This window comes from Pantherophis guttatus, chromosome 2 (assembly GCF_059756535.1).
Source record: "Pantherophis guttatus breed Tessera chromosome 2, ASM5975653v1, whole genome shotgun sequence".
Classification (NCBI taxonomy): domain Eukaryota; kingdom Metazoa; phylum Chordata; class Lepidosauria; order Squamata; family Colubridae; genus Pantherophis; species Pantherophis guttatus.
In genome coordinates this window covers 105,282,701-105,307,958 of record NC_142064.1, presented here as the reverse complement: position 1 = coordinate 105,307,958, position 25,258 = coordinate 105,282,701, and the positions used below count along the sequence as shown (strand labels likewise).

At 37.8% G+C, this 25,258-nt stretch overlaps 1 protein-coding gene across 4 annotated transcripts in view; it reads left to right on the top strand.

Annotated features, from left to right (window-relative positions):
* The window catches only part of STXBP5L (syntaxin binding protein 5L), an 84,067-nt gene that overhangs the window by 53,224 nt on the left and 5,585 nt on the right, over positions 1–25,258 (top strand). For all 4 annotated transcript variants that reach the window (XR_015732762.1, XR_004590156.3, XM_034411125.3 and 1 more), the window contains exons 14-24: positions 837–877; positions 1,712–1,926; positions 3,487–3,653; positions 5,501–5,626; positions 15,579–15,730; positions 16,302–16,370; positions 18,994–19,164; positions 19,474–19,713; positions 20,922–21,276; positions 22,325–22,490; positions 25,111–25,222. Coding sequence is in view for 2 of the 4 variants with exons in the window: in XM_034411125.3 (XP_034267016.1) it covers positions 837–877; positions 1,712–1,926; positions 3,487–3,653; positions 5,501–5,626; positions 15,579–15,730; positions 16,302–16,370; positions 18,994–19,164; positions 19,474–19,713; positions 20,922–21,276; positions 22,325–22,490; positions 25,111–25,222 (1,814 nt within the window). In the remaining 2 variants the exon portion in view is untranslated. The remainder of the gene's footprint in view (positions 1–836; positions 878–1,711; positions 1,927–3,486; positions 3,654–5,500; positions 5,627–15,578; positions 15,731–16,301; positions 16,371–18,993; positions 19,165–19,473; positions 19,714–20,921; positions 21,277–22,324; positions 22,491–25,110; positions 25,223–25,258) is intronic.

The window sequence follows — 25,258 nt, the reverse complement described above, 5'->3', positions numbered from 1 at the left end:
CATGTCTATCAGGTTACCAGCTTTTGTTACCCTCATGCCACATGCATCTTTTCAAGAACAGGAGACTTACCTATTTGAAATTAAGTCTTAGTTCTGAAGAAGAGGGAGGTAGCTTTGGAATGCTCTTTCTGGTTAAGTCTGTTTTTGTTAATAGAGGGGAAAAATCTGCTTGTGGAGATACTCATCTCTATGCAGGGTTGTTGTTATGGGGAAAAAAGAAAGAAGAAGGAGAATTCCTTATGTTTGACACCTTGAGCTTTTTATAAAGTAACAAAGGCAGGATAAAACTCTAATAATAAATAAATAAATATTGGCTTTCAGTAGGTTACAGCAAAAATCATTTACAAAGACAGCATGCAACCAATGTTTGAAAAAGCCACTTGAGGACAGAATCCATTAAAGTAGCTGGAGCTTTCTTCACCCACCCACAACCTGGCTGCTCTTTATCATACTTCTATTTAATTTTAGTTAGTGTAAGAAATCTCTCTTCTACAGTACATTTCAGATGAGTTATGCAGCCACTTCTAGTATCTCTCATCCATCTTATGAGAAACTACAGAGAAGATAAATGAATTGCATCCCCATTAATTAAGTCCTGATACCCTTCATTCCTTAACAAAACTAGGACTTCCTTCATGATTCTGACAGGCAATGAAAGAAGAAAACTGCTGCTGAAAAGTTCAAATGTCCCCAGTGATTATAGATGGCAATTGAGATTTGTCACCTGTGCTCTTATATCAAAGGAATTGAAACCAAGTTCAGTCTTGATAGAAGTATATGATGATTATAATGTTATTCTACCTTGTTTTAATTGGCCTTTACTATATTCTTTTAAGTCATGCAGATGGATCAGTAAAATTTTGGGATGCTTCTGCCAGTAAGTTTTTACATTTATTTCTGCATTATAAATGCATGTTACAGATTTGAAAAGGAGTGAATTGATTGCAGTTATTGAATCTGTTATTCAAAATACATTGAAATTGGTACAGCGTAATGAATTCCTGACAAGTTTTAAAATATTATTTGAAAGAGAAAAATAGTAGCAGAATGTGAATGAGTAGGAATGAGTAAGAGTCAAAACTGTATGCGTTCAAAGGGACTAGAAATCTAACACTAGTTAGATTTCTAGTATGGTTTGTTCTTCATGTGATCGTTTTTCTGATTCTGCAGTTGATCATTAAGAGGCTTCCACTTCTGTTAATTGTGTATTCAAATGATTAATGAACAATTGAAATGATTGAAAGAAGACTGGAGTACGATACATATAATGTATAATGTAGTCTATATAATGTAGTCTGTTCTTCCATTTAAGACAGGGGGCTGCACAAAGTGAAGCCCCTTGAGTCATAAGGAATCTCTTTCCCTTTCCCTGCTGCTCAATTCATCTGCTGCCCATCAGAAACAGATTGCTGATTATATGCTACAAGATAATATCTGAAAAATATAAGGGAAGGTTCAGTATTCTTTTGACAGTACAGGATGTTTAGCACTGAACTTTGTCCTTCTCTTTTTAAGCTTTTTTTGGTAAGCACTAAATACCAGGGCTTTAGACTTTTTACAGTGTGCCTGTGCTTTCGATCAGAGGGCCCCAAATAATAAGAATCCCAAAACAGTGAAGATAATAGAAAATACAGATTGTAACAATACAATTTCTTTCCACTTTCCGTTTTAACAGCAAAGTAATATAATAGATCATTTCAATTTTTTCTAGTCACACTGCAAATGCTGTACAAGTTAAAAACTTCAAAAATATTTGAAAAACGGAAGTTGGAAGGCAAGCCATCAGCAGATATGATAGAAGAGGATCCTTGTGCAATCCATTTAATGTACTGGTGTCCTGAAAGTAGAATACTTTGCATAGCAGGTGTCTCTGCATATGTTATTGTTTATAGATTCAGCAAACATGAAGTTAATACTGAAATATCGGTAAGTTTGTATGAGTGTTGCTTATACACTGATTTGCTTACATTAATATATCAAAAGTTTCCCTTTAATCAATTATAGTTACCAATAAACATTAATATGCTTACCATGCAGTCGTTACAGTTGAAAGTAACAAATTCAAAAACAATATGCAGCTAGCTATTATGGCTTTCCTATATATTTTAAGCATTCAATGGAAGCTGTAATAAGCATACTTTTGAGGATGATTTGCATGGGAAGAATGTCAAAACAGACTTTTTTGAACCAGCAGGTTATTTTGATGCTACAAAAATGATATTTTCCAACTACAAACTGAGTCTGTTAAAACAAAGCATTTTATTGAATGCTCCCATTCTGAAAGTCAGTTTTTATTCTTCTGGATCTTTCTCTCTGAAGAACTGTGTAGTCCTTGGTGCTCTCTGAGCTTGGTGGTTTTCTTGTAGATGTTTCATTATCAAACTAAGTAGCATCATTACTGCTGGTGCAGGCATAGGAGAATATATGTGCAAGAAAACCACCAAGCTCAGAGAGCACTATTCATCCCCACAATTCATCCCCGAGCTTCAAATATTCTCTTCTATTGGTCTCAGAAGAACTTGTAACCATTTTTCCTCCTCATAACTCATGCTTTTAAATCAAGAGAATTTGCAGTTTTGAATTTGTAGTTTATGAATTTTCTTTAACTCAATTACTTCTCAACGGTCCTGTGGAGTTCCTCACAAACAGCTCCAGAAAAAGTTGGAAGTTTGACAGCCTATGCCTTTCTCCACAGGGAGACCTAGCAGTCCTTTAAATCAGCACAAGTCCTGGTCCGCCATCTTGATCCCAACATGTCTAAAGGAAATAAATAGGTTTTAGAGTCTAAGCCCTTGAAAGGGAAAGGGATGCCTTGGATACCATAGCTCACACTTTTTAGTGATCTACTGAGACTTATTATTTATTTAGAAAATTTATATAACCATGGACCAAAGAACCCCAAATTCAGAACCACTTGGTCTTACCAGGATTCAGTTTCAACCCATTGCTCCCCATCCAGCCCCTAACAGCCTCCAGGCACTGTGAGTGGGAGGCCACAGCATCATTTAATTAACTACTTACATATGTTTGCAGAAATTTGCAAGTCTACTTTGCAGGTATTCATTCCACATGATCATAAAATAGATTAGGAAACAAATTCTGGGAAGGTATTTACTCTTCCTTAATGTCTAGGTTCCTATTGGTCATAGAAATCTCTACAAGGAGCTGGAATCACCTTCATGTTTAGATGAGAACAGAAAAATATATTCTCTGTTTCTGTTTCCAGGAATCTAGACCACAAGACTAATATGGTACAGTAGGAATGCACTTTAGGATACCTTCTTCCTCTGCTTTGTTTTTGAATTCTGCTTTACAATTGACAGTCATAATTTTAATGGATTCCTTCATACTTAGCCTGGTTTGGGAAGTTTGCAGTTTCCTGGCATGTAGCTAACATTCTGGAATACTGTGAAAGCGGATTGGCTTCACATATTCAATCTCTTAACTATATTTCTAAATCTAATCTGAGTTTTAATTTTTAAAAAGTCTTTAGAGGTACAGCTCCAGAGTGAGATAGAAGATACCATTAGTCCTGAAGCAGAAATCATGACTCCATTTGCTGATGCCTCTTCCGATTTTTCATCTTTAAAAGACCTCTCAGGCAATTGCAATACTCCATCTGAGCGAACAATGGATTTTAGTCCATTAATCAGGTAAAGAACATAGATTGATTTAATTTTTTTTGTTCTCTGTTCTTTTTCAACATTTCTAACAAAATTTCTTCAACATTTATATCTTTTCTGCTAAGATTGTGAAGTATCATGCATATTGATACCTCTATATAAATAGTATCTCATGAGTTATTTTCTGTTTTTGTACTAAAAAATTGTTACAGATAGTTCAAATAAGTGTAGTTGCTCACCATTGTACTATTTCTTTATTAAGAAAGACTGTAGAAATCATTCCTCTCATTTGAAACTCATCTCAGCACATCTGATTTAGTAGCTACCAATAACCATGTACTGCAATAGATTCCTATCACATCTAGACTGGCACACCCAGTCTAGATGTGATAGGAACTGGGTGTGCCAGTCTAGATGTGATAGGAATCTATTGCAGTACATGGTTATTGGTAGCTACTAAATCAGCTGTGCTGAGATGAGTTTCAAGGATCAAAGGTTCCCTTGAGGACTAATGTTATGTTGACAGTGAATATCAGAGTAGAAGGTGTTTGAATGCTGAATGTCCCAAAAGAAAAAGAATGCTTGAGTCTGGGGAGGAAAGAGGAAGGGCAAACTGTGTTCTCCAAACCAGTCTTACTCCATCAGCCCTTCTTCCTCCTCCTAAAGAGACTTTGATGGCTTCTCACTTATGCTAGATTCTCACATACTGATGAAGCCCAGCTTCTCAATTTCTGAAGAAGAAATGCATGACCGGTTACTCTGGACTGGAGCCCAAAGTAGATTTCAGTACTGATGTTTTCCAGAATTACAGAATTCATGACATTTTGATTGGCAAATTAGTTAGACATGGGTTAGATGATTATTAGTTTAATTTGTAGCTAACATATAAACTGTGTAGTTATCAGTAGCACTGTTGGATACCATGGGGTTGGTTGTTGGCCAAATATCCTTTGATGTCCATATAAATAACATGAACAAAGTGACCAAGAGGATACTTATAAAATATTCAGTATATAAAATGAGGAGAATAGCTAATCTTCAGAAAACAGAAACAAAATTTCCAAAGAATTTGGATAGTTTAGAGAAATGAAATGAAATTAACAAAATTGGGATAGATCCAGAATGGGATAAGGATAGAGGCAGGAGACAACTTAGCATCTTCTCTTATAGTCATAGAATTTTGTCATGTTATATTTTTAGACCCTGTATTAATAAAACATTTACAATTTATAGCAATAAAACACTATTATTCTTCCATTCTATTGCAGTGACTGAGTTTTATTGAGAAAAACTGAATTTCTTTATCTGTATTTAGTGCCATACAGTTAAGCCACCATAAGCAGCATTAAATAATTATTCTGATTGTTACAAAGTGAAGAGTGTCCTGCTCTTCAGTTCAACACCATGAAATGTATCAGGTGATGATAAAAAGTAGGGAGATAGAAGAAGTTTAATCTTGCTTTGTTCCACAATAGAAGGGTGAGCTAGGTTTATTCCAATAGCTCTTTAACATTTCTAATCAGGGAGCTACTGTAAGATTGCATTCTTGCTTTGGATGAAAAAGCATCACAAAATTTTAATTACCCTTGCTTCAAGAATCAAGAGAGACCTAATATTGAGATAACACTGATTTGTTTTACACAGAAGTTACTATTGGAAACAATTGGGATCAGGCAAGCAGCTGAGAGGAAGAAAATGTCAATCTATACTATTTACACATTTATACACACTCTATGATTGTCACCTGCTCTTCTCCTTAGAAACTATACAGCAGTGTTTTGACTATATTTTCTCGCAGCCAGTTTTCTTATCAATGCAAGTGATTTCCAATTGGGTAATCAGATCATTTTGATAATTGTTTCGCCTCTTCTTCTTAGTGTGAAGACTCATGCTGTAAGAATGCCCCCTGGTTATCAAGCAGAACTTGTTATTCAATTGATGTGCGTAGATGGTGAGCTTCCTCAACAAATAACCAGCCTAGCAGTGAATTCAGCCTATGGATTGTAAGTTATCCCGTTATGTCTTCATTTGAATTTAGTCAGTTTGGCTGGCTGGGAAGTGGGAAATGTGAGGCATCTTCAGAGTGGAGGTCTGCCTGGAACTAGTAATAGAACCTGTTCCAGGGAGAGAAAAGCATATTATTCCTAATAGTTTGTCTTCTTTTGATGGTTTGGGAAAAATGACAGAAAAGGTAGGACCAAGATGCAGATCCCTATTATTCCTTATGTAAGATTCAAATGAAAGTACTATCAAAACAACCATTTGCAAATAAGCCATAACAATCAAAGGTCTGGTGGTTTTTGATACTATCTTAAACACAATTTTTGGATCCTCATGGATGTTCTTGAGTTTTTCATGAAAGCTATCTGAAGCTGTCAAACCATGGAGGAAGAAACATTAGAGTTCTAAAAACTGTTACAGCCTGTGTAGTTCAAATCAAGGCATGGATTTCACTTATTTTTCCACTGGGGTCAGCCATCATAAATTATTTTTACCCCATCATGGAGCAATACAAAATTTTCATAATCTCAACATTGTTGGCATACCTATGAACAAAAAACAAGTATTTTGAGGCAAATATATTAATAGAATATGAATCCTTCATCCTTCCATCACCCTCACCATACTGCCCCCCCCTTCCACAGAGAAAAAACAGTTCAGTTGCCTTTTGAAAAAAAACCCTTTGAGACAACTATGACCTGGATTACTGAGAATCTCCACAGACATTCATAGATTATAGAATCATAAAGTTGGAAAGGACTTCACAAGTCTTCTAGTCCAGAGGTCCCCAATCCCTGGTCAGTGGCCTGGTATGAGGCTGGGGTCCATTGGGAACTGGGCCATGTATTGTATTGTATAGTTTATTGAATAGCCCGAAGGCCTTTTCAAACAAAACAGAAAAGAAAAAGGGAAAAAGGTAAAACGGTTACAAAAATAGCAATTTAAAAATATATGATAGATGACGTTAAAATTTTACAATATCAATTTTCAATAGCCAAGACTAGATAACCCAAATAGGATAGCTCCTCTCTAACTGAGCTCATCTTCCTTACAATCGATAAAATGTTTTTTGATATAACTGGCTCGTATTGCTGTCATTTTTTTAAGATATCGAGTGATCGCTCTTACCAGGGGAGGAGAGTCAGCCCTCAACAGAAATGCTAGTTTTTGGCTTATATTCCAGTGGGGAAATTTATTTATAATTGGGGACAGATATTGTTTTCTTACTTCTTGATAGAGACTACATTCGAATATTATATGCGCCGTGTCCTCCACGACGTTTACCCCACATATGCATATTCTTTTGTCATACAGGATTTTCCGATAACGGCCGAATCTAACGTTTGTATCTAGAAGTTCGAATCTAAACTTAACAAATAACTGTCTCTCCACTGATGGCATTTCTAAATGTAAATACTTTTCCAGAGTGAAAGTTGTTTTAACTGCTGTCAGCAGTTTAAGGGAATGATTAGTTGAAAGGGTTGCCATGTCCATTTGCCCATGTATATCTTTAATCCGTTGTTTAACTTGGTTCAGTGTGTCACACAACGGGAACCCTACGCCATATCGGTTCAATATTTCTGACAGCCGGGTTAGCCAGGAATACCTTTGAGGATTTGAAATCTGCTGTTCCTCTAGACATATTTTTGGGAGTCTGCTGGCATCCATCTGGGTCATTTTTAGCCAGTAGGCTACCGCCCTAGTGATTGTATAGGTGTACAGTGAGAAATGTCCCAATTCAGCTCTGACGGCTGCAGCTGAAGTGGAATTGTTTACCCCAAGCATCCTCCTTAACAAATTATTTTGAGTTCTCTCTAATATGGGGGCCTCTGTAAGACCCCAAATTTCAGCACCATAGAGCATGATCGGGACAAGTTTAGCCTGAAAGACTTTACGAAGAGGTAAGATGGAGGTTGGTTGGATTTGTTTACTTAATTTGGATACAAGGCTTGCTCCTGCTCTGACCTTTTGAGAAAGGTGTTGATGGTGCGGAGTCCAACCTCCTGCACTGGAAAAAACAATTCCAAGATAAGTATATTGGGTAACTTGCTCAATTTTTGTGTCATTAATCTGCCAATTGTGCTTTTTATTCTTATTGCCAAAGACTAAAACTTTTGATTTAGCTACATTTATAGTCAAGTGGCTTGCAGTACAGTAACGTGTGAGCTTGTCAAGAAGTCTCCTCATTCCTATTTGGGTTCTAGAAAACAACACTAAGTCATCGGCATACATTAATACGTTAATAAATCTAGAGCCTATTTGGGGGCTGTGCGTCAGAAGATCATCCAGCTGCGCTGGGATATCATTTATATAAAGGTTAAAAAGAGTAGGGCCCAGCAGGCAGCCCTGCCTCACTCCTCTAGTTGTCGGTATGCTGTTTGTTGAGGCCCCATTTGCTGCATATCTGACTCTAATTGCCGTATTAGTATAGAGAATCCTGATCAACAAAATAAGTCTGGGGTCCATCCCCATAACTTGTAGTTTCCTCCACAAGTGGTTCCTATCTATAGAATCAAAAGCAGCAGTAAGGTCAATAAAGGCAGTATACAGCTTTTTCCCCTGGGTCTTGTATTTATTAATTAAGTGGGAAAGGACAAAACAATTGTCTATGGTAGACCTACCTGATCTAAAACCTGCCTGCTCATTTGCCAGAATTTCCTTATCCAAGCACCAGTCCTCTATTTTATTTAGGAGATGTTTCGTATACATTTTTGAAATTATATTAAGAAGACTGATGGGTCATTAGTTGGATGGGGCAGCTCTGTCACCTTTCTTAAAAATTGGAAAAACTATAGCTAACCTCCACCCTTCAGGGATTATCCCTACTTTATCGATATAAGTAAACAGTGCTACCAGCACCGGTACCCAAAAATCAATGTTGGACCTAAAGAGTTCAGGAGGCAACAAGTCCTCTCCAGGGGCCTTCCCGGCTTTTAAGGATTGAATTATATGCTTAACTTCGGTAGGGGTAACTGGTGTCTATTCCGGACATTTCCTTAATTCTTGCTGGAGGATATCCAATTGCAAGACATTTGTTGTATTGTTACCATCAAATAAAGCAAGATAGTGCTTCTCCCATTTTACTGCTGATATATCAGTGTCCATAAATGGGGAACGTTGTTTTAATATACTGGCTATCTTATGCCAAAAGATCGTAGGGAATTGGGATTTTGCTGCCATTTCTACCTCTTTCCACATCCTGGTGTTATAGCTACTTTTCTTGTTTTTCAGTAGGGATTTGTATGCTCTCCTGAGTTGAACCATATTTGAATAATCACCATCCTGTCTGGATCGGTTAACTTTCTTAACTGCGGCTCTTAGATTTGACCTCAAGTTATGGCAATCATCATCAAACCACTTTCTAGAGATCCCATCTACTTTTCTATCGTTCTGGATCATTAAGTTCCTAAGAGTAGAAGTTAGCTCTGTATAAGCTGGCATTGGAGTGTTGTCTCCGGGCTTAGATTGGGAGATTTCCCTTGCTAGGTGTCTGGCTTCGTCTGAGCCCAAATAAGTGGTGACAGATTTGACATCAAGTCTGTGCCAATATAGCCTTTTATAGTTATAAACCCGGGCGTTTGCTAAGGTGTCAATTTCCTCTCTTGAATGAGGCCTAACTTCTGAAGAGAGTGAAACCAGAGCCGTGATGGGAAAGTGGTCACTTTCCTCTCTAAATATAGCTCTTACTTCTGAAAAATGGTGTACTAAACTAGAGGAAGTGCAGATATAATCGATAGAGGTTGAGGTTTTGTTGGACGAGAAAGTATAGGGATATATATAGCCATCACTCGAGCCACTAAGTACTTGCATATCATTCATAAACAGCAGGGAAATTAACCTCTGGGCATATTTATTGGTCCTTTTGTCCATTGAGGACCAAGTGAACTCATTATATAAGTAACCAGTTGGTACCAGGCCTCGGTTAGCATAGCTCTTCATTGAGGGACCTAGTCTTGCATTAGTATCTCCAGCTAATATAATTTTTGCTTGGGGAAAGCGTCCCTTTAAGGTAGCTAATACTGAATCTAATTCATCCCACAAATCCCTTCCTAAAAGGTGGAATGAAAATGGAGCGATATATACATTAATTAAGATTAAGTTCATCCCCCTGAATGTACATCTAATAGGCAGAATATATTGGAATTGAGGATCTAAAGAAATTTCTTCACCCTTCCATCCCGTATCCCTTTTGACCAACGTGGTTAAACCCCCAATTGCCCTCCCTCTTAAATTGACTTTGCCTGCCGGTTTATGCCATGAGGCAAAACCCGGTAAACTGATCTGTGGATCATTAGTAGTCAGCCAGGTTTCTTGAAGGAGGATGAGATGATGTGTTGAAATCAATTTTATAAAATCCATCCGGTTTGCAATGCCTTTCCAGCCCGCTATATTCCAGGACAGGAGGGAAAGGCTAGGGATATAAGATACCCTAGTTGTTGGCCATTTGTTGTTTAGTCAGTCACCCCGAGGCACTACTCCTTGTGTCTCTTCCTCCACCCTTCTGGTGGGGGGGGTCCGGAATTACTACCACCGCCTTCTCTGGAGTGCCAAAGGGGTCAAAAGTGGCCTCTGTTTGTTGCGGAAGTACCTCCTCCGTTCTTAAGGAAGATGAGACAGGTGAGGGCAGTTGCACTGTTGGGGGAGGGTGAACTTCTGCCGCTACGTTCATGGTCTTTGTTTCTTTGAAAAGACTTTGGCCTTCCCTTCTATCCCGCTGGACGGACTTAACGACTTTAGGCCTTGTCTGCACATGCTTTCCCCGTTCTTCCGACTTGGATAGCCTTCTCGTTGAACTACACGCTTGTGCTAGCAAAGATCTTAATAAATCAAATTCAATTAACATCGACCTTTGCTCCTTTGGAGACAAGGAGACAAATTCGCTGATTATAGCATCCTCTGGTTTGTCGGTGCTTGCCTTCATATGTGGGACCTCCCTGATCTGACCTGCCTCCATAGTTTCTCCGGATTCTGGAGGAAAGACCCTGGAGGTAGCAGCGTGGTTCTTGGGTACCATTTTTGATGTTTGGTTAAGTCCTTGTAAAAGCGGTTTAATGGGCCCACTTGAGAAGACTCTTGTAGGAATGACTTCAAATCTGAGCAGGGATCCTTTTCTTTTCATTACAGCGTTCGGTATAGTATTGCTGTCAAAATGGAGTATTAGTCGGACACAATTGCTATGCTGGGGAAGTTTTTCATATCTGAGTAGATCTATTAATAAAGGATCAGATTTCAATAGCTGTGCAAGTGAGAGGGTTATCCTTTCCTTTGAAGTCCATCGTCCTCTATTGCATGGGATTTTCCTTATCCTTAAAGCGATTTGTTTCTTTAACAACCTTCTTCCTTGATGAGGGTTAGCATCAGTACTTGCAATGCTTTGTTGTTTGGGTTGAGGTCTTACACCCTCCCACTCTCTCCGCGCGTCAGGACGGTGTGCAATCTCACCCTCCTTAGCTGCGGAGTGAGGGCCATTTAAGAATTGGAAGATCCTCTCGATGTCTCTTTTGATCGATGTCAGTAAGTCATATATTGAATCTACTGTGTGCGCAGTTAACATACTCTGAGTACAGACCATCTCTCTGAGGTCTGAATATGTCGGAACTTCTTTTAAGCAGCTAGGAGTAGGAGAGGGGATAGAGCTTGAAAAATCACCCATTCTAGCAGGGGAGTTTGAATCTGAAATCCGGGAAGAAAACTCCCCTTCTGTATCTCCCCCTCCCAATGATACAGTCGACAGAGACAAAGTTCGAAGTTCAGATTGGGGTTCTGGATTACACCTCTCCATAAAGTCATCCAATTTAAGCTGTTTAAGAGGCTTGGAGTAATTAAGTTCCGTCATAGATTTTGGGGAGAGAGAGCAAGCTCTCTGCCTCTTACTTTTCTTTCCCATTCTGGTAGATAGTTGATCCAGTATCTCCCAGCGAAATTAAATATCGCAACAATTTATCCTCCCTCAGCAATCGTAGTTAAGGTAGGCCTTAATGATGGTCTCAGCCGAGGCACCACAGAGGTAAAAACCAATCTCCTTTCCAAACAACGGCTTGTCTTTTACTCCCACTTCTTTGCTATCATCTATTTTCAGAATTGTTTAAATTGTTTAAATTATTTCACAAGGGAAATATGTGGGAGAAAGAGACTAAAAAGCTGATAGAGTTTCATTAAAAGCAGGCCTACCGGGAGTGTCTGCAGCCAGCCAGTTCCTTACTGTACTCGTTCCAAAAACAAACAGCTCAAAATCCCCTCCGAGGTTAGGGGCCTCCACTGAGGTTTGTCAACAAGTCCGGTAATCCGAATTTCAGGCCTTGCAAGGAGAAGTCACAGGAGTAGCCTAAGCCAGGAATGCAGGTTGTAGTGTTGTTAAAATATGTCTAAAACAAACAGTAGCCACACTATATGTGCTTTGTAAAAGTCCAGTATGAATAAAAATAGATTAAAAATGAATTAAAAATATAAAAATACTTTAAAAACGTTAAAAAAGAAAAACCTAATTTGGTTTTGGGAGAGCTCCTTACAGCCGTTGCTCACCTCCAACTGGGCCATGTATGCGGCAGGTGAGCACGCAAGCGTGCAAAGCTCTATTTGCACAAGCAGCGGGCACACACCTGATACCATTCCCTCTCCCTGATCGCTGCTGCTGCCAGTCCGCAGAGCTGGAAAAGTTATGGACCAGTGTTCTAGTCCAACCCCATGCTTAAAACAGGAGATCTTATACCATCCCTATCAAATGGTCTTGAAAAGTGTGAAAAATTTCTTCAAAACTTGCAGCGATGGCGTATCCACAACTCTGGGGGCAAGCTATTCCACTGATTAATAGTTTTCATTGACAGGAAATTTCTCAGTTCTAGATTCTCTCTTTAACAAGCTTCCACTTATTACTTCTTATCTTGTCCTCTGGTGCTTTGGAGAATAAATTGACCCCCCTCTTCTCTGTGACAGCCCCTCAAGTACTGGAAGACTGCTATCATGTGACTCTTATTTTAATTACTTTCATTGCATTGATTATTAGAGGATTATTAAGGAAACAAACCTAAGTAGCCTGCTGAATTCACTAGTTTTCCATTATGATACAGTATTTACTTATTTAAAAATATCTTGCTATCTTTTACATACATTCGAGCATCTCCTAAATATGTGTGATCATGGTGACAGTATAGTTATCAAATGCTATTAAATGTCTGTATCGTAATGGCACCCAAAACAAAACTCAAGCATAATAATTCTAAATTATTTGTTTTATGTCTAGAAGGCAAATTACATATTGTTTATGCAACAATAGGTGTATATATTAGTTCCTTATTTAATTAACTTGCTAGTTAATTACAATTATTTACATATATATATATACTTTCAGTGTGGTTATCAATAAGAATCTGCCATTTTCATAAGAATTAGGGATTAAAGGTTATCCATAAGAATCTTGCATGAAAGCTGAGCAAGACTATTGTGACTCTTTAAGGATTATATTATGTCATTATGGACTAAAATTCAGTTTATCAGAAACATCATATATTGTTTCCAGTTCTTGTGAGGTGCAGTCTATCCCTTGCTAGCAGCCCTTCCTCTAGGTAATGCAGACCATGGTGTAGGAAGCCAAAGTTTTGTCGACAACACCAGTTTTTAAACCAGTGGTTCATTTCTAAAACCCTTTGTTCCCCCATTGGATTTTGGCCTTTTGTGGGAAGTATAGATGAAAACACCACTCCTAATTCTTTAACTTTCTTCCCTAGCTGTTCGTAATCTCTTGTTATTGTTTTCAGATTCATTGTTGTGTCATTGGTCCTCACATGTAGGAGAAGAAAGGGGTAGTAATCCATGGGATTGATTATTTTAATAAGGTACTCAGTTACATCTTTGATTTTTACTCCAGGGAGACAGTATACCTCCCTAGATTGACTGCATGGTCTGCAGACTACAGTTTCTGTTCCCCTAAGAATTGATTCTCCTATCATCAATATTCGCCTTTTTTCCCCTAGGGAAGTCTGGGATATTTTTCTTTCTGTCGCAGGAATGCTGGGTTGCACCTCTTTTTTAGAAACTATTGATGAATGCTCTTTTGTGAATATCTGTATATTTTCTTCCAGGGGGAGGCTATGAAAGCGATTGTTCAGTTCCATAGGGGCTTCATTAGAGTGGGCTAGGGTAGATAGTAGGGGCTTTGCTCTTGGTTGTTTTCTTCTAAGAGTGACATGTTTCCATTGGTCTTGCTCTTTAGGTACATATGTAGGCCCATTTTTTACGGAAGCTGTTTGTTCCCTATTGTGTTTGATTTGGGTGTATCGGTTTTCTTCTTTATGTTCATATATCGGGTCATCATTTTTTAAGAAGCTGTTTGCTCCCTATTGTGTTTTATTTTGGTGTAGTCTTCTTGTTTAGGTTGGGATTTCTCGCTTTGCTCATTGAATTTCAGAGTGGGTAGGAGTTGCCTTTACTTTTTCTTCTAGTAATTCAAGTAGTTTACATTTGAAACATACATAGTTTGGGTCTTCTGTGGGCATAAACTGAAACATTTGGCACACTTTGCAAGTCACTATAAAGTCAGTCTCTATTTCCATGACTTTTTTCTTTGTTTGTTTGCTAAAAAATTAAAAATTCCTGAAAATTTAAATATTTGTCCTGTTGCGGAGTGTCAGATTACAATAGTTTACAAGAGTTCTTGATCTTTTCTTCTCTGTCTTCAAAAATTCATCACTCTCTTCCCTGTTTTAAGAGTCTGTCTCTATTTCTGTGGTTTTTTTAGATAATTAAGAATTGAAAAATTTCTAAAGATTAAAATAAGTAAACTGTTTTTTAAATGTTTAGTTGAAAAAAGAAATTGCAAAATTGCAAAATATGAAAAAAGAATTTAAAATGGAAAGATTTAAAAATTGTAAAAAGAACTTACAATTAAAAATAATATTTAAGAATTGAAAAAAGATTAAAATTTGAACAAAGAATTTTAAAATTGAAAAAAGAAATCAAAAAATTGAAAAGGATTTTTTCTTAAAAAAAGGAATTCAGAGATTTTAAAAATTTAGGATTTTACAAGAGTTTTTGGCCCTTTATGAAATAATATGCATGTCAGAGCCAAATTGTTCTCATTCCCATCCTTATAAGCATATTGTCAGTGTTCCAGAAAAACCCAACTCCAATTAAAAACTCTGAGCCAGGCATTTTCTCAAAGTTCCATTTATTAGAGTAAGTATATTGGCACATCTGGGAAAACCCAAATCTGAGAGTTCTGGGTTTTCCCTCAGTAAATCAAAATCCCCAAAACCATTCCTTCACTCATCAGTCCATCACATGGTCCAATCACCATCCATCCCATCTCGAGACATCAGTCCAACCACTCCTTCTCCAGATGCAGGATTGTCCTGACCTTGACCGAAAAGAAGAATGCTATTTTGTCTAACTACATTCCCTCTACTAAGTCCCTCCTCCTACTTTCCCACATACAAGAAGGTGGCAGCGTGGAAGCTTCTGTTGCTAATATGGCTTCCAAAGCTGACACATACTTACAAAAAAAGTGACCATATGTGCTAATGCCAAAATTTGACCATATCACTGATGAATGTCAGCGGCCTGGTCTTAGGGCACTCAATATGACGTTCTATGAACTATATGACACCTGTAGGCTATGAGTAGCCCACCTACCCACGGCTTAAGCCAGCTCTTCTTGACAAGCAAGGCTCCCTTTTCAGTGTCTGTCATGAAAGCAAAGGTGAATGACCCATCATCTGATCTGGTTCTTAAAATGAGCTATATTTAGATGTAGATATCATCTGACTCCAGATTTCTCTGGGGCTCAAACTATAAGAACAATAAAAGACAATATGTGTGATAAAAAACAATCGACGAAGAAAAATAAAAATTAAGAACAAGGATTACCTTATATGAATGCTTCTTTGTTTGAAACCTGTTCCAGTTTTAGTACTTGGAAGAGAGAACTCCAAAATATTTAAACCATATTTCTTTTCACAGAGTTGCATTTGGAAACTGCAATGGTCTGGTTGTCGTAGATTTTATACAGAAGATTAAACTGCTGAGCATAGGACACTTTGATCTCTATGGATCGAGTGATCCCTATCAGCGCCAACCTCGTTCTCCTCGCAGAAGCAAGCAGTTTACTGCAGGTAGCAAATACAGTGAAAATTAATTTGAACAACATTTCATAGTCCCAGTCCATTGAATTGTATCCAGCGATTGAATTCCAGGGAGCAAAATGGCATTCATTGCCAGAATACAATTGTACAATTCCATACCTGTACTTAAATCTGTTCTTGTGTGGGTTGCAGACCACCCAGAGTAAAACGTGAATGTGTATGTTCAGACTTGTAAGATTCTGTAATAGATGTTCTAATAAAAGTAGCTGTAGGTCTGCATCTCTCCGCTTTTTACTTTGGGTCTACCTTATAGGGCCGACATCAATCTTGCAAGTCCAAATGTGCTTCCTTTCCTTCCTTCCTTGGGTGGTGAGAAACTGACTGAGAAGTTTTTGCAAATCACTTTCTTGCCTTGGGATCAAATTTTGTCTATCTGATCATTGTCCTGGTACTGGATCTTCCCTCTGTCCATCAAGCCATCTTATTTATTCACTACAGAACGGAATGGAAAAGAACAAAAAGAGGTCTTTTGAGGAAAAGTCTGCTTATAAAATGTTGATTGCAATAATTATTAATATTTTCTAATTTAATATTGTAATAGGTCTCACAGAGGTACCGGATGGTCCACTTCCAATGGAGCTGGAGCGATGCAGGTCCCCCACAGCTTCAGGTATTATTTGGGGCCTAGTTGCCTTTAGATTTAGCATCTCAGAATTTCAATCTGATCTTGCTGCCTTAGAAACATGAAATCAAGTCAGAACATGCTGAATTACAAATAGTTCCTTAGAAATAGTTTTCATTTTGGACTTATGTAGAAAATTTGCAGATTTGTTTACCATCATGTCTCTCAAAATCTTTTAAATCCATTTCCTCCTCTACCAACAGAACTAAACTGTCAGCTCATGTCTAACCTATTGGGAATTTGATTATATTAGTTCCTGATGGAGATATGAAAGAGCACACATGAAGACTGGTTTAATAAGGCAAATCATTCATAAGGGAAAGGCATGTGAAGCCACTCACTCACAAACCATCAGACAAGGGCAAAAGAAAAAAAAAGCACAGGGAAGGGTAGGAAGTCAACTTCTGACCTCTATTTTCTGAAAGTTTTCTTAGACACGCAAGATGTCTAACCAGGGCAATCTATTCTTTATGCCCAGACATTTGTATTAGCTTTGTATTAAAATTAATCTTACTTTTGTCTTCCTGGAGCCATTTATAAAGAAAGATAGAAAGGCATCGTTACCGGGAATTGCAAGAATAGATAAAATTAAGTTTTTCTTTGCCTGAATGTTATTCCCATAATTCTGCTTTGAAGAGTAATTTCTCTCTCTTTTCCAAACAAACAGTTGATGTGAGAAGTCATGTTGGAGCAGGGACTGTGAAATGGAGAACAGAGTTTTAATTCTTTCTGCCTTCCACAGGGCTGACTGTAACCAGCTTATTATGTCCAATTTATTATGCCCATGTTTGCAATAAGAGGAAATTTCCAGTGTAACATGTTGTATTGAGCGGACTAGCTTCAAATGCCAGTCTACCCAGTTTAAAATGAGAAGTGTACCCAGTTGGGCCAGTCTTCAAAAGTTTCTTTAGGGGCATTATGAAAATAAATAGTTAAAACCAATATGATTTGATATTTTGGGTAAGAATTATTGGAAATTAGAAATGAAGGCATTGTGCCTTTAAAATTTTGGATATATTTTGTAGTTTGAGTGGATAAATGTAAACAGATGTCTGTTTGCATAATTAAACTTTTTTTTTCTCGGTCCCCATTGCAGCCCTGTGGTTTTCTAGTCTGGTCTTACATTTAAAAAAAATTTTTTTTTTAATTTGATTTATATGCCGCCCTTCTCCAGAGACTCAGGGCGGCTTACAATGCGTTAAGCAATAGCCTTCATTCTTTTGTATATTTATACAAAGTCAGCTTATTGCCCCCACAAACTGGGTCCTCATTTAACCTACCTTAGAAAGGATGGAAGGCTGAGTCAACCTTGAGCCTGGTAAGATTCGAACCTGCAGTAATTGCAGGCAGCTGTGTTAATAACAGGGTGCTTTAAACCACTGTACTACCAAGGCTCTTTTTGAGGACAAGTTAGGGGAATTGGAGAATCATTCCCTTCTACTTCTATTGACTGTTAATAGAAACAGCTCCAGCAGCAAACATCGCACTGGGTTATAATACAGTACTCAATTGGTACTCAATTGTTAATTGGTTCCAGGAGGCGTGATGAGTACCAAAAATGATGAGTACCAAACAATTTTTTCCCATAAGGAATAATGTAGTGAGTCAAAAGGCCGTTGACAAATTCTAGCTTGTGCATAGAATACCAAACAAACAATGAATACCAGGACAAACTTTCCACATCAAAATGTGTTTACCAAATTCAATGAGTTTCAAAGCAGTTGAGTACCAAGATATCAGTGTAATTATATATTTCTTTAAAGTTTTTCTTCTTTATATTGGTTTTTTTTTGTCTGGACTTTATAACTGAATGGCTAAGACACAGTAAATAATTGTGAACCCTCTTCAAGTACATATGAGGGGTGTTGGGCTGTTCAACTTTAGAACCAAAATAATGATAATAGGATGCTCAAACATAAGTTATAAAGTTTTTATTCCCTTTTCTAAGTGCCTCAGAAAATGTTCAAGTTATAATCCATTGGACATATAATTTAGGAGTTTGGTCACATGCTTTGGTCTTATCCTATTATTGTGGTTTGGGCTGCCATCAATAGAACTGTTAAAATGATTCTGTACCAATTGTAACTTCTGAATATTTTTCAAGGGTAGCCCCATGTAGTGTGTGTTGCAGTAATCTAACCAAGAGATGACCAGGGAATAAGGGAATGAGTAATGGCATGAAGGGCCTATATAATTTACAATATCTTCTATACAAAAAAATTGCATCGGATCTTCAATTTTGAACAAAATTTTGGTATTCATTAAAAATATAGGCTATTACAATATTTTCCATGTAATAGTTAAGAGAAATATTAATGTAGATTTTATTACTGGCAATAGATTGAATAAAGTTGTTCTCTTTCTTAATTAAAAATTTATATTATATAATATGTTTTGTAAAATTCTATAATATAATGCCTACCTTTTCTAGTTTTGGTAGAATATAGAAAACAAATAACAGTAAACAGACAAATTTCATTTTCTCAAAAGACAATACAGTATTTTAAAAATGTGTAAGAAGTATAAGTTGAGAAGAAATTGTCAAATAACAGCAGCAATAAAAGCAACCTCTTTTTGATCTAATGAAAATTCTAATGTAATCTCATGACAGATTCTGTAAATGGACACTGTACAAATCCAACTTCCCTAACTTGCAGTTCTGGAAAACGGCTGTCCAGTGCAGATGTTTCCAAAATCAACCGTCGCATTCCTGGGAAGCCTCCATTTAGGAAGGCACAATCCGCTGCTTGCATGGAGATCTCTTTGCCTGTCACAGTGGAAGGTGAGTTTCCATTTACTGTAGATATTTCTATTTTCACCTTTTAACAAAATTTAATTACAATCTATACATGAATTAACCATGTCTTTAGAGTTCTAAAGCAATAATCATGGACAGAATTAAAAATTAAAAGTCTGTGAGAAGTCCTGCTTAATGTCCAGATATTCTAACAAACAGAATCACAGATTGCCTTGAGAGAGGAAGAGATGGTCACAGAAAATATATTTCTTTTAACTGGATAATAGCAAGACCGTAACTTGTCTTGGTAAATGGCAACTTCATATATTAATCTGTCTTACTTTCCTTCAACAGAAAACAAAGAGAATTCATTCTGCCCTTCTCGAAGTTCTAGCATCTGCAGTATTGACAAAGAATCTAAGGAAGCAATCACAGCTTTAAATTTCATGGAATCATTTTCACGGAAAAATGACACATCTTTGTCTCCTTGCCTCTGGGTTGGAACAAGTCTGGGTGTAGTCTTGACTCTTTCCCTTCACCTTCCCACTGTCGATGAATTAAGGCAAACAGAGCCAGTAACAATTTCGCTCAGTGGTAAGAATTTCAGATTGCTGTAGTTGCTGAAATATGTCAATTAACCCAAAGTCTAATTAGACTATGTCTTTCTGTGCTCTTGCCTTGGGGCTGTTAATTGAAATAGAAAAGAAAAAAGGAAGGTCACTAGTATACCTCTGCTAACCTCTGGGATTGCCTATATGTATACTACAGAGTTTGTATATGTCTGTGCATGTCTACATGTGTATGTGTAAGGGGAGAGTAAGGTCATTTGAATACTTACAAAAAACTGAAAATAACACAAGTCTATTTCACGAATGAAGACAAATATACATGTCCCAAGATAATGTTGCAGGATCCAACTTGGGTCGGTCACCAGGACCAGAGGTGCTGTATTCCAAGCTTTCGGGCTTGTGCAGGAGCCCATCTTCAGGGAACTTCTCTTTAGCAGAGTGCGTGCTGTTCTCTGTGTGGTATGTATAGTGCCTGTTGTATGTGGCTTTTTAGACATTGATTGGGGTGTGTTGATGGATGGCTTTTAAGTCATTAGCTGTCATTTGCTTGTGCTGCCCAGCCCTTGCCTTCTAAGTACTTGATAGGCTGGTGGTAAATCAACACTCCTGTTGACTGACGGGGGCCTATTTCCCAATCTTCAATCACTTCCCTGGCTGCTCATCCAACAATCTTAGTAGCTCCAAAATCAAATTCATTGGTAGCCTCACACTGCAATGAACAAGGACACACATTCAATTTTGCAGATAGTAAGATTGTTGGATGAGCAGGCACAAAAACAGTCAGGGAAGTGATTGAAGCCTGAGAAACAAGCCTCTTGTCATTCAATTTTTTGTACTTATTCCAGAGAACATAACATTATTTCAACATTTTTCATCTATAAGGATTATGAGCACATTGTAAGCCGCCCTGAGTCTTCGGAGAAGGGCGGCATATAAATCAAATTAAAAAAAAAAAATGAGGGGAATATACTAAGAAATTGGGGAGTGGGGATGGAATTCTTTGACCTGATTGAGTACAATATATCTAGATTTAGAAGTCTGACCCTGTCTTGAAATCATATAATGATATATGCTGAAATGGTATAAGCTGGGAAAAAAAGTGTGTGTGTGTGTCTGTGTGAAAGAGAGAAAGAGGAAAGGAAGGAGAGAGAAATTTTATAACATAGCTAATATGTACTGGCACCAGTATAAGTGGTTTAGAGATTAATAAATCCTATGAATTCTGTTTTATAGGTACAGTTCTATCACTAAAGGGAGCAGTGTTAACCTTTGCTTGCTTGGACTGCATGGGAACTTTAATACATCCTCCCTATGAAGCATGGAGAGATCCAAACACCACTGAGGATAGCGAAAGAACCAATAAAAGGAAACTTGTCCTTCATTCTTCATGCTCCCAGAACACAGGAGATCACCAGTTTGCCATTATCTGCTCAGAAAAACAAGCCAAAGTATTTTCATTGCCTTCCCAGATATGCCTCTATGCTCACAACATCACAGACACATTATTTTTGCGAGCAGATGCGGTGACCCTCTGTAACAGTGTTTGCTTGGCATGCTTTTGTGCCAATGGGCATATCATGATACTGAGGTACTTGATACCATTTCATGAATGTAAGCTATGACCCTTTCTTGCCACACACAATCCTTGAGGTGAAGAAGGAAGTGGCACTCTTCGCTAATTGCTGAACAACAAAGTCTGTAAGGTGATGGTAAAGATGGATCCCTCTGAAGGAGGAATCCAAGGAGATTCTGTTCAAGATAATGTTTTAAGAAAACACACACATCAAGAACTCCAAATTCTATGCAATTTATTTACTCAAATTCACAAATCATCTTAAAACATAGCTAGAACCATCCAAGTGATTTCTAGGCCTTTGGGGAGAAATTTCCTGTGTTGATCCTGCTAATTTCAACTTCTGATTGCTTACTTGTTAACCTTGGAAATTATCTTCACAGCTCAGATTATTATATCTAGTGATCTTCTCCCAAAGAATAGAATATATGCCTAAGGAAAGCTTCAATCATTCATCTAATCTCTTAACCTCTCTCCAATACCCAGACAAACATATGATCCAAAATACCATCCCCAGCTATCTACCTTAAGCAGGGCATAAACACCACATGCATCTCACAGGTTCAAGAAGATGGACTATCTATGTCCTTATAGCTACAGAAGTATTTTATAGTATTTAGATCATTCTCTGTAGTTGGCAGAGCCTGGTTGAGTCTGAAGTTTCCTTATTCTTTTTAGTGGCTCACAGAAGTGACTTTATATGCAAGTTTAATTTACAAGTGCTAGATAATTTAACTTTGCTTTTGTACAGCATTTGAGTACAATATAATCCAGGAATTTGAACAGAGGATGAATCCCTACCTTGAATTGCTAAGGCAATTACATGCATTTTCTAATCTAATCTTGAGGTTGATAACATATGTTGATAACTGTATTGCATTTAATATGACTTATTCCCAAATAATTATTCATAGATTTACAGCCAGTCATTCTGATTATATTTAAATGCATAATTTTGTTTTGTGTGCTTGAATCACAGCTGTGACAATATGGTAGTCAATATATACTGCACAGAATATTGTGTTAAAACCTGTTTCTACAGAATCTACCTATTTATTTTCAGTTTACCCAGCCTCCGCTCGCTGCTAGATGTGAATTACTTGCCTGAAACAGATACAAGGATTGCCCGGACCTTTTGTTTTACCAATGAAGGACAAGCTTTGTATCTTGGTTCTCCAACAGAAGTCCAGCGACTGAACTATAGCCAGGAAATGTTTGACAATCTGCAGGTAGATGTTGACATCTAATGACAAACGTAGCTTCTGTGCAGTAAAAGTGCAATGCCAAAAAAAAACCAAGTTTGTTTCCTTGAATCCAAAGTGGCTGAGTTGGAGATGATTTGAGAGTCTGAGAATGCAGACTCTCAAATGCAGACAATACTCGTGACATGATAGCTTCAGCTCTCTTTCAAAACAACAGCTCAGTGGCTGCCAGGATGAATGAGAGTCTTAGGGAAATCCTTTTGAGAATAGTGTTCTTTATAGGCAGGTATTCTTTACGGTAATCCCTGGATGATGAACTCAAATCCTCTTGTACCAGGGATTTTTCAGGGGAGAGAGTTTTGGATTATGAGTGGACTGATCATTAGGAACAGTCAGATGGGTTTGTGACAGGCATGGAGATTGCATGATGACCTGCCTGACTAGAGCAAGGACTGGATATCACGAACTTAAACAATGGATAGTGCTTGGGATGAGGCAACTTTGGTACCAATGGCATTGTAAAATGTAGTTCAGTCAGACCTGGAAGCCAAATTTAGTTTGTTAATTTGCAGATTGAAATCCAGGATTCCCAAGTAATATTCTCCCAAATGCTACCTGTTCTGCCAGTTGGACAGGTGAAGCGCAGAAGTCCCATTCCATGAATGGAGGTAGGACTAAGACACATTAAGCACTGAGGAGCCTGTGGGGTCCATGGTGCTCTTGGAACTTGGTTGTTTTCTTGCGGACATTTCATTAGGTAACATCAATGCTCGAAGGGAGCGAGGTTTGCTCTGTTTACATACAAGTGGCTTATCCTGTCAGTGTTGTTGGGACTGCTCTTGGTTCCTTGATTGAGGTAGTTTACTGCCTGATTGTTGGTCTAGTCTAGTATTAATCTTGGTGTTAATATCTGCTTATCTGGTTGTTGATTGCTGGTGAAGAAGTGTTTTGGTCTTTTTATTTCCTTTTTAGCTTTTTGATTGTCTCTTTTGAATAATATATAGAGTTGTTTATTTCTGGCTGGTTGTCTAAGTGCCAGACTTCAAGGAATTCTCTAGTATTTTTGGACTTCACTTGGTCTAGAATGCTCATGAATCCCCAATTGAAACTATGGTGAAGTCTGTCCATGTAGTATGTAATTAAGGAGCCTTCTGACCGCTAGTTGGTGTTCAAGGATACACTCTGCTAGTCTTCTGTCCTACATAGTGGCTGTTACAATACTTACACTCTATATTGTAGATGATTCCTGTTTTTATTTCTGGGGCTACTGGGTCTTTCAGTTTACTTGGGATGTTTTGGAGGGCTTTAGGTGTGCTACGATGATACCCCATAGTTATAATAGTTTATTAGATGTTTCTGAGCTGTTTTTGATGTATGACTATATTATCTTTTTCACAAGTTGTGCTGATTGTCCTGTAATGTATTGAGTGTCAGTCACTTTTTGATAAAATTGTGTGGGTGTTCATTTTATTGGAATATGTATAGATCAAGTGTGACCAACCTTTTGGCTTACCTGGGCCATAATGAATAAAGAGGAATTATCTTGGGCTGCATATAAATATATATAATATTGTTAATGTATATAAATAACAAACTTCTTTTGTTTTAAAATATTTTTATTACCATCTTGTGGGGCCACATTACTAGTTGTCCAGGGCCACATGTGGTATGTGGGTTGGACATGCCTGGTATATATGATCTGTTTCCTTTGCTTGATGTTCAGGATTGCTGCAATAATTTTCTGCTCATTTAGTATTCTTACATAGCATTCTTGTGAGAGGCTAGGTTATTACTTTTGTAATGAAAAAGAGCTTATAACACCACCACCTTTTGAAAAAAAATAATTGTGTACTGATGTTCCTATAGCAGTGCTAGAAAGATGCATGGGGTGAGGGCAGGGGGCACTGTGGTTGGCAAAATCCAGTGGTGTGCTGGCTCACAGTGGCTTATGAAGGCCAGTTGTTCAATTCTCCGGAATTTTGTGAGCCAGTTGACAGCAAAGGTATCAGAGTGGCCACCAACTTAAAGGTGAGCGTTAACACCTGGCATGCCAATTAAGCTGTTTTACAGTTAATGGCCGCAATGGAGTTGGCAGAGCCATTTTTTGGAACATTTTAGCAGTACATCATTGGTAATCTTACTATAAAAGTATAGGGGGATGTGCTGTTGTACCCCTGAATGTTAATCATGACTTGTCATGAGATGTAAAGCTTTGTTTCCATACATGCCAGCAGGGTTCAACATAGTCATATTGGTTACTAAAGGTGAAACAAAAAAAAAAAATGAGACGCTCATGAAAAAGATAGAAAAGCCAGGGACAGAGTTTGCCTTAAATTGCCCAAAGGTTCAGCTATGTGTACTGTATCCCACAGTATAAAAAAACATCTACTAACTCTAGGAAGGAACTTTTCTGACCAAGAGAGGCTTTTGTGTGATCCATCAGAGTTCTCATTGTTGGGAAGATTATTGATTATTCAGAGATGAATTTTTCATCTGGCTTCTGGCAACCAGCAGATAAATTTATCATTTAAAATTCATCTGTTGGTATATCCTACATACAGCCTAATAAACATTCAGGAGCTTCTCTTGTGAAGTTTGGTTGAAAAGACCTGAAATGGATTGTTTTTTTGTGCTGTTGTTTGAACAGGACATGCTTGGTGATTTGTTCATTCCCATGGACACGCCAGAGGCCCAATACAGAGGTTTTCTGAAGGGGCTGTTTGGTGGAACTGGTGGAACACTTGACCGAGAAGAACTGTGTAAGTGTTTTTCCCATGCAATGTATCACAAAAAAA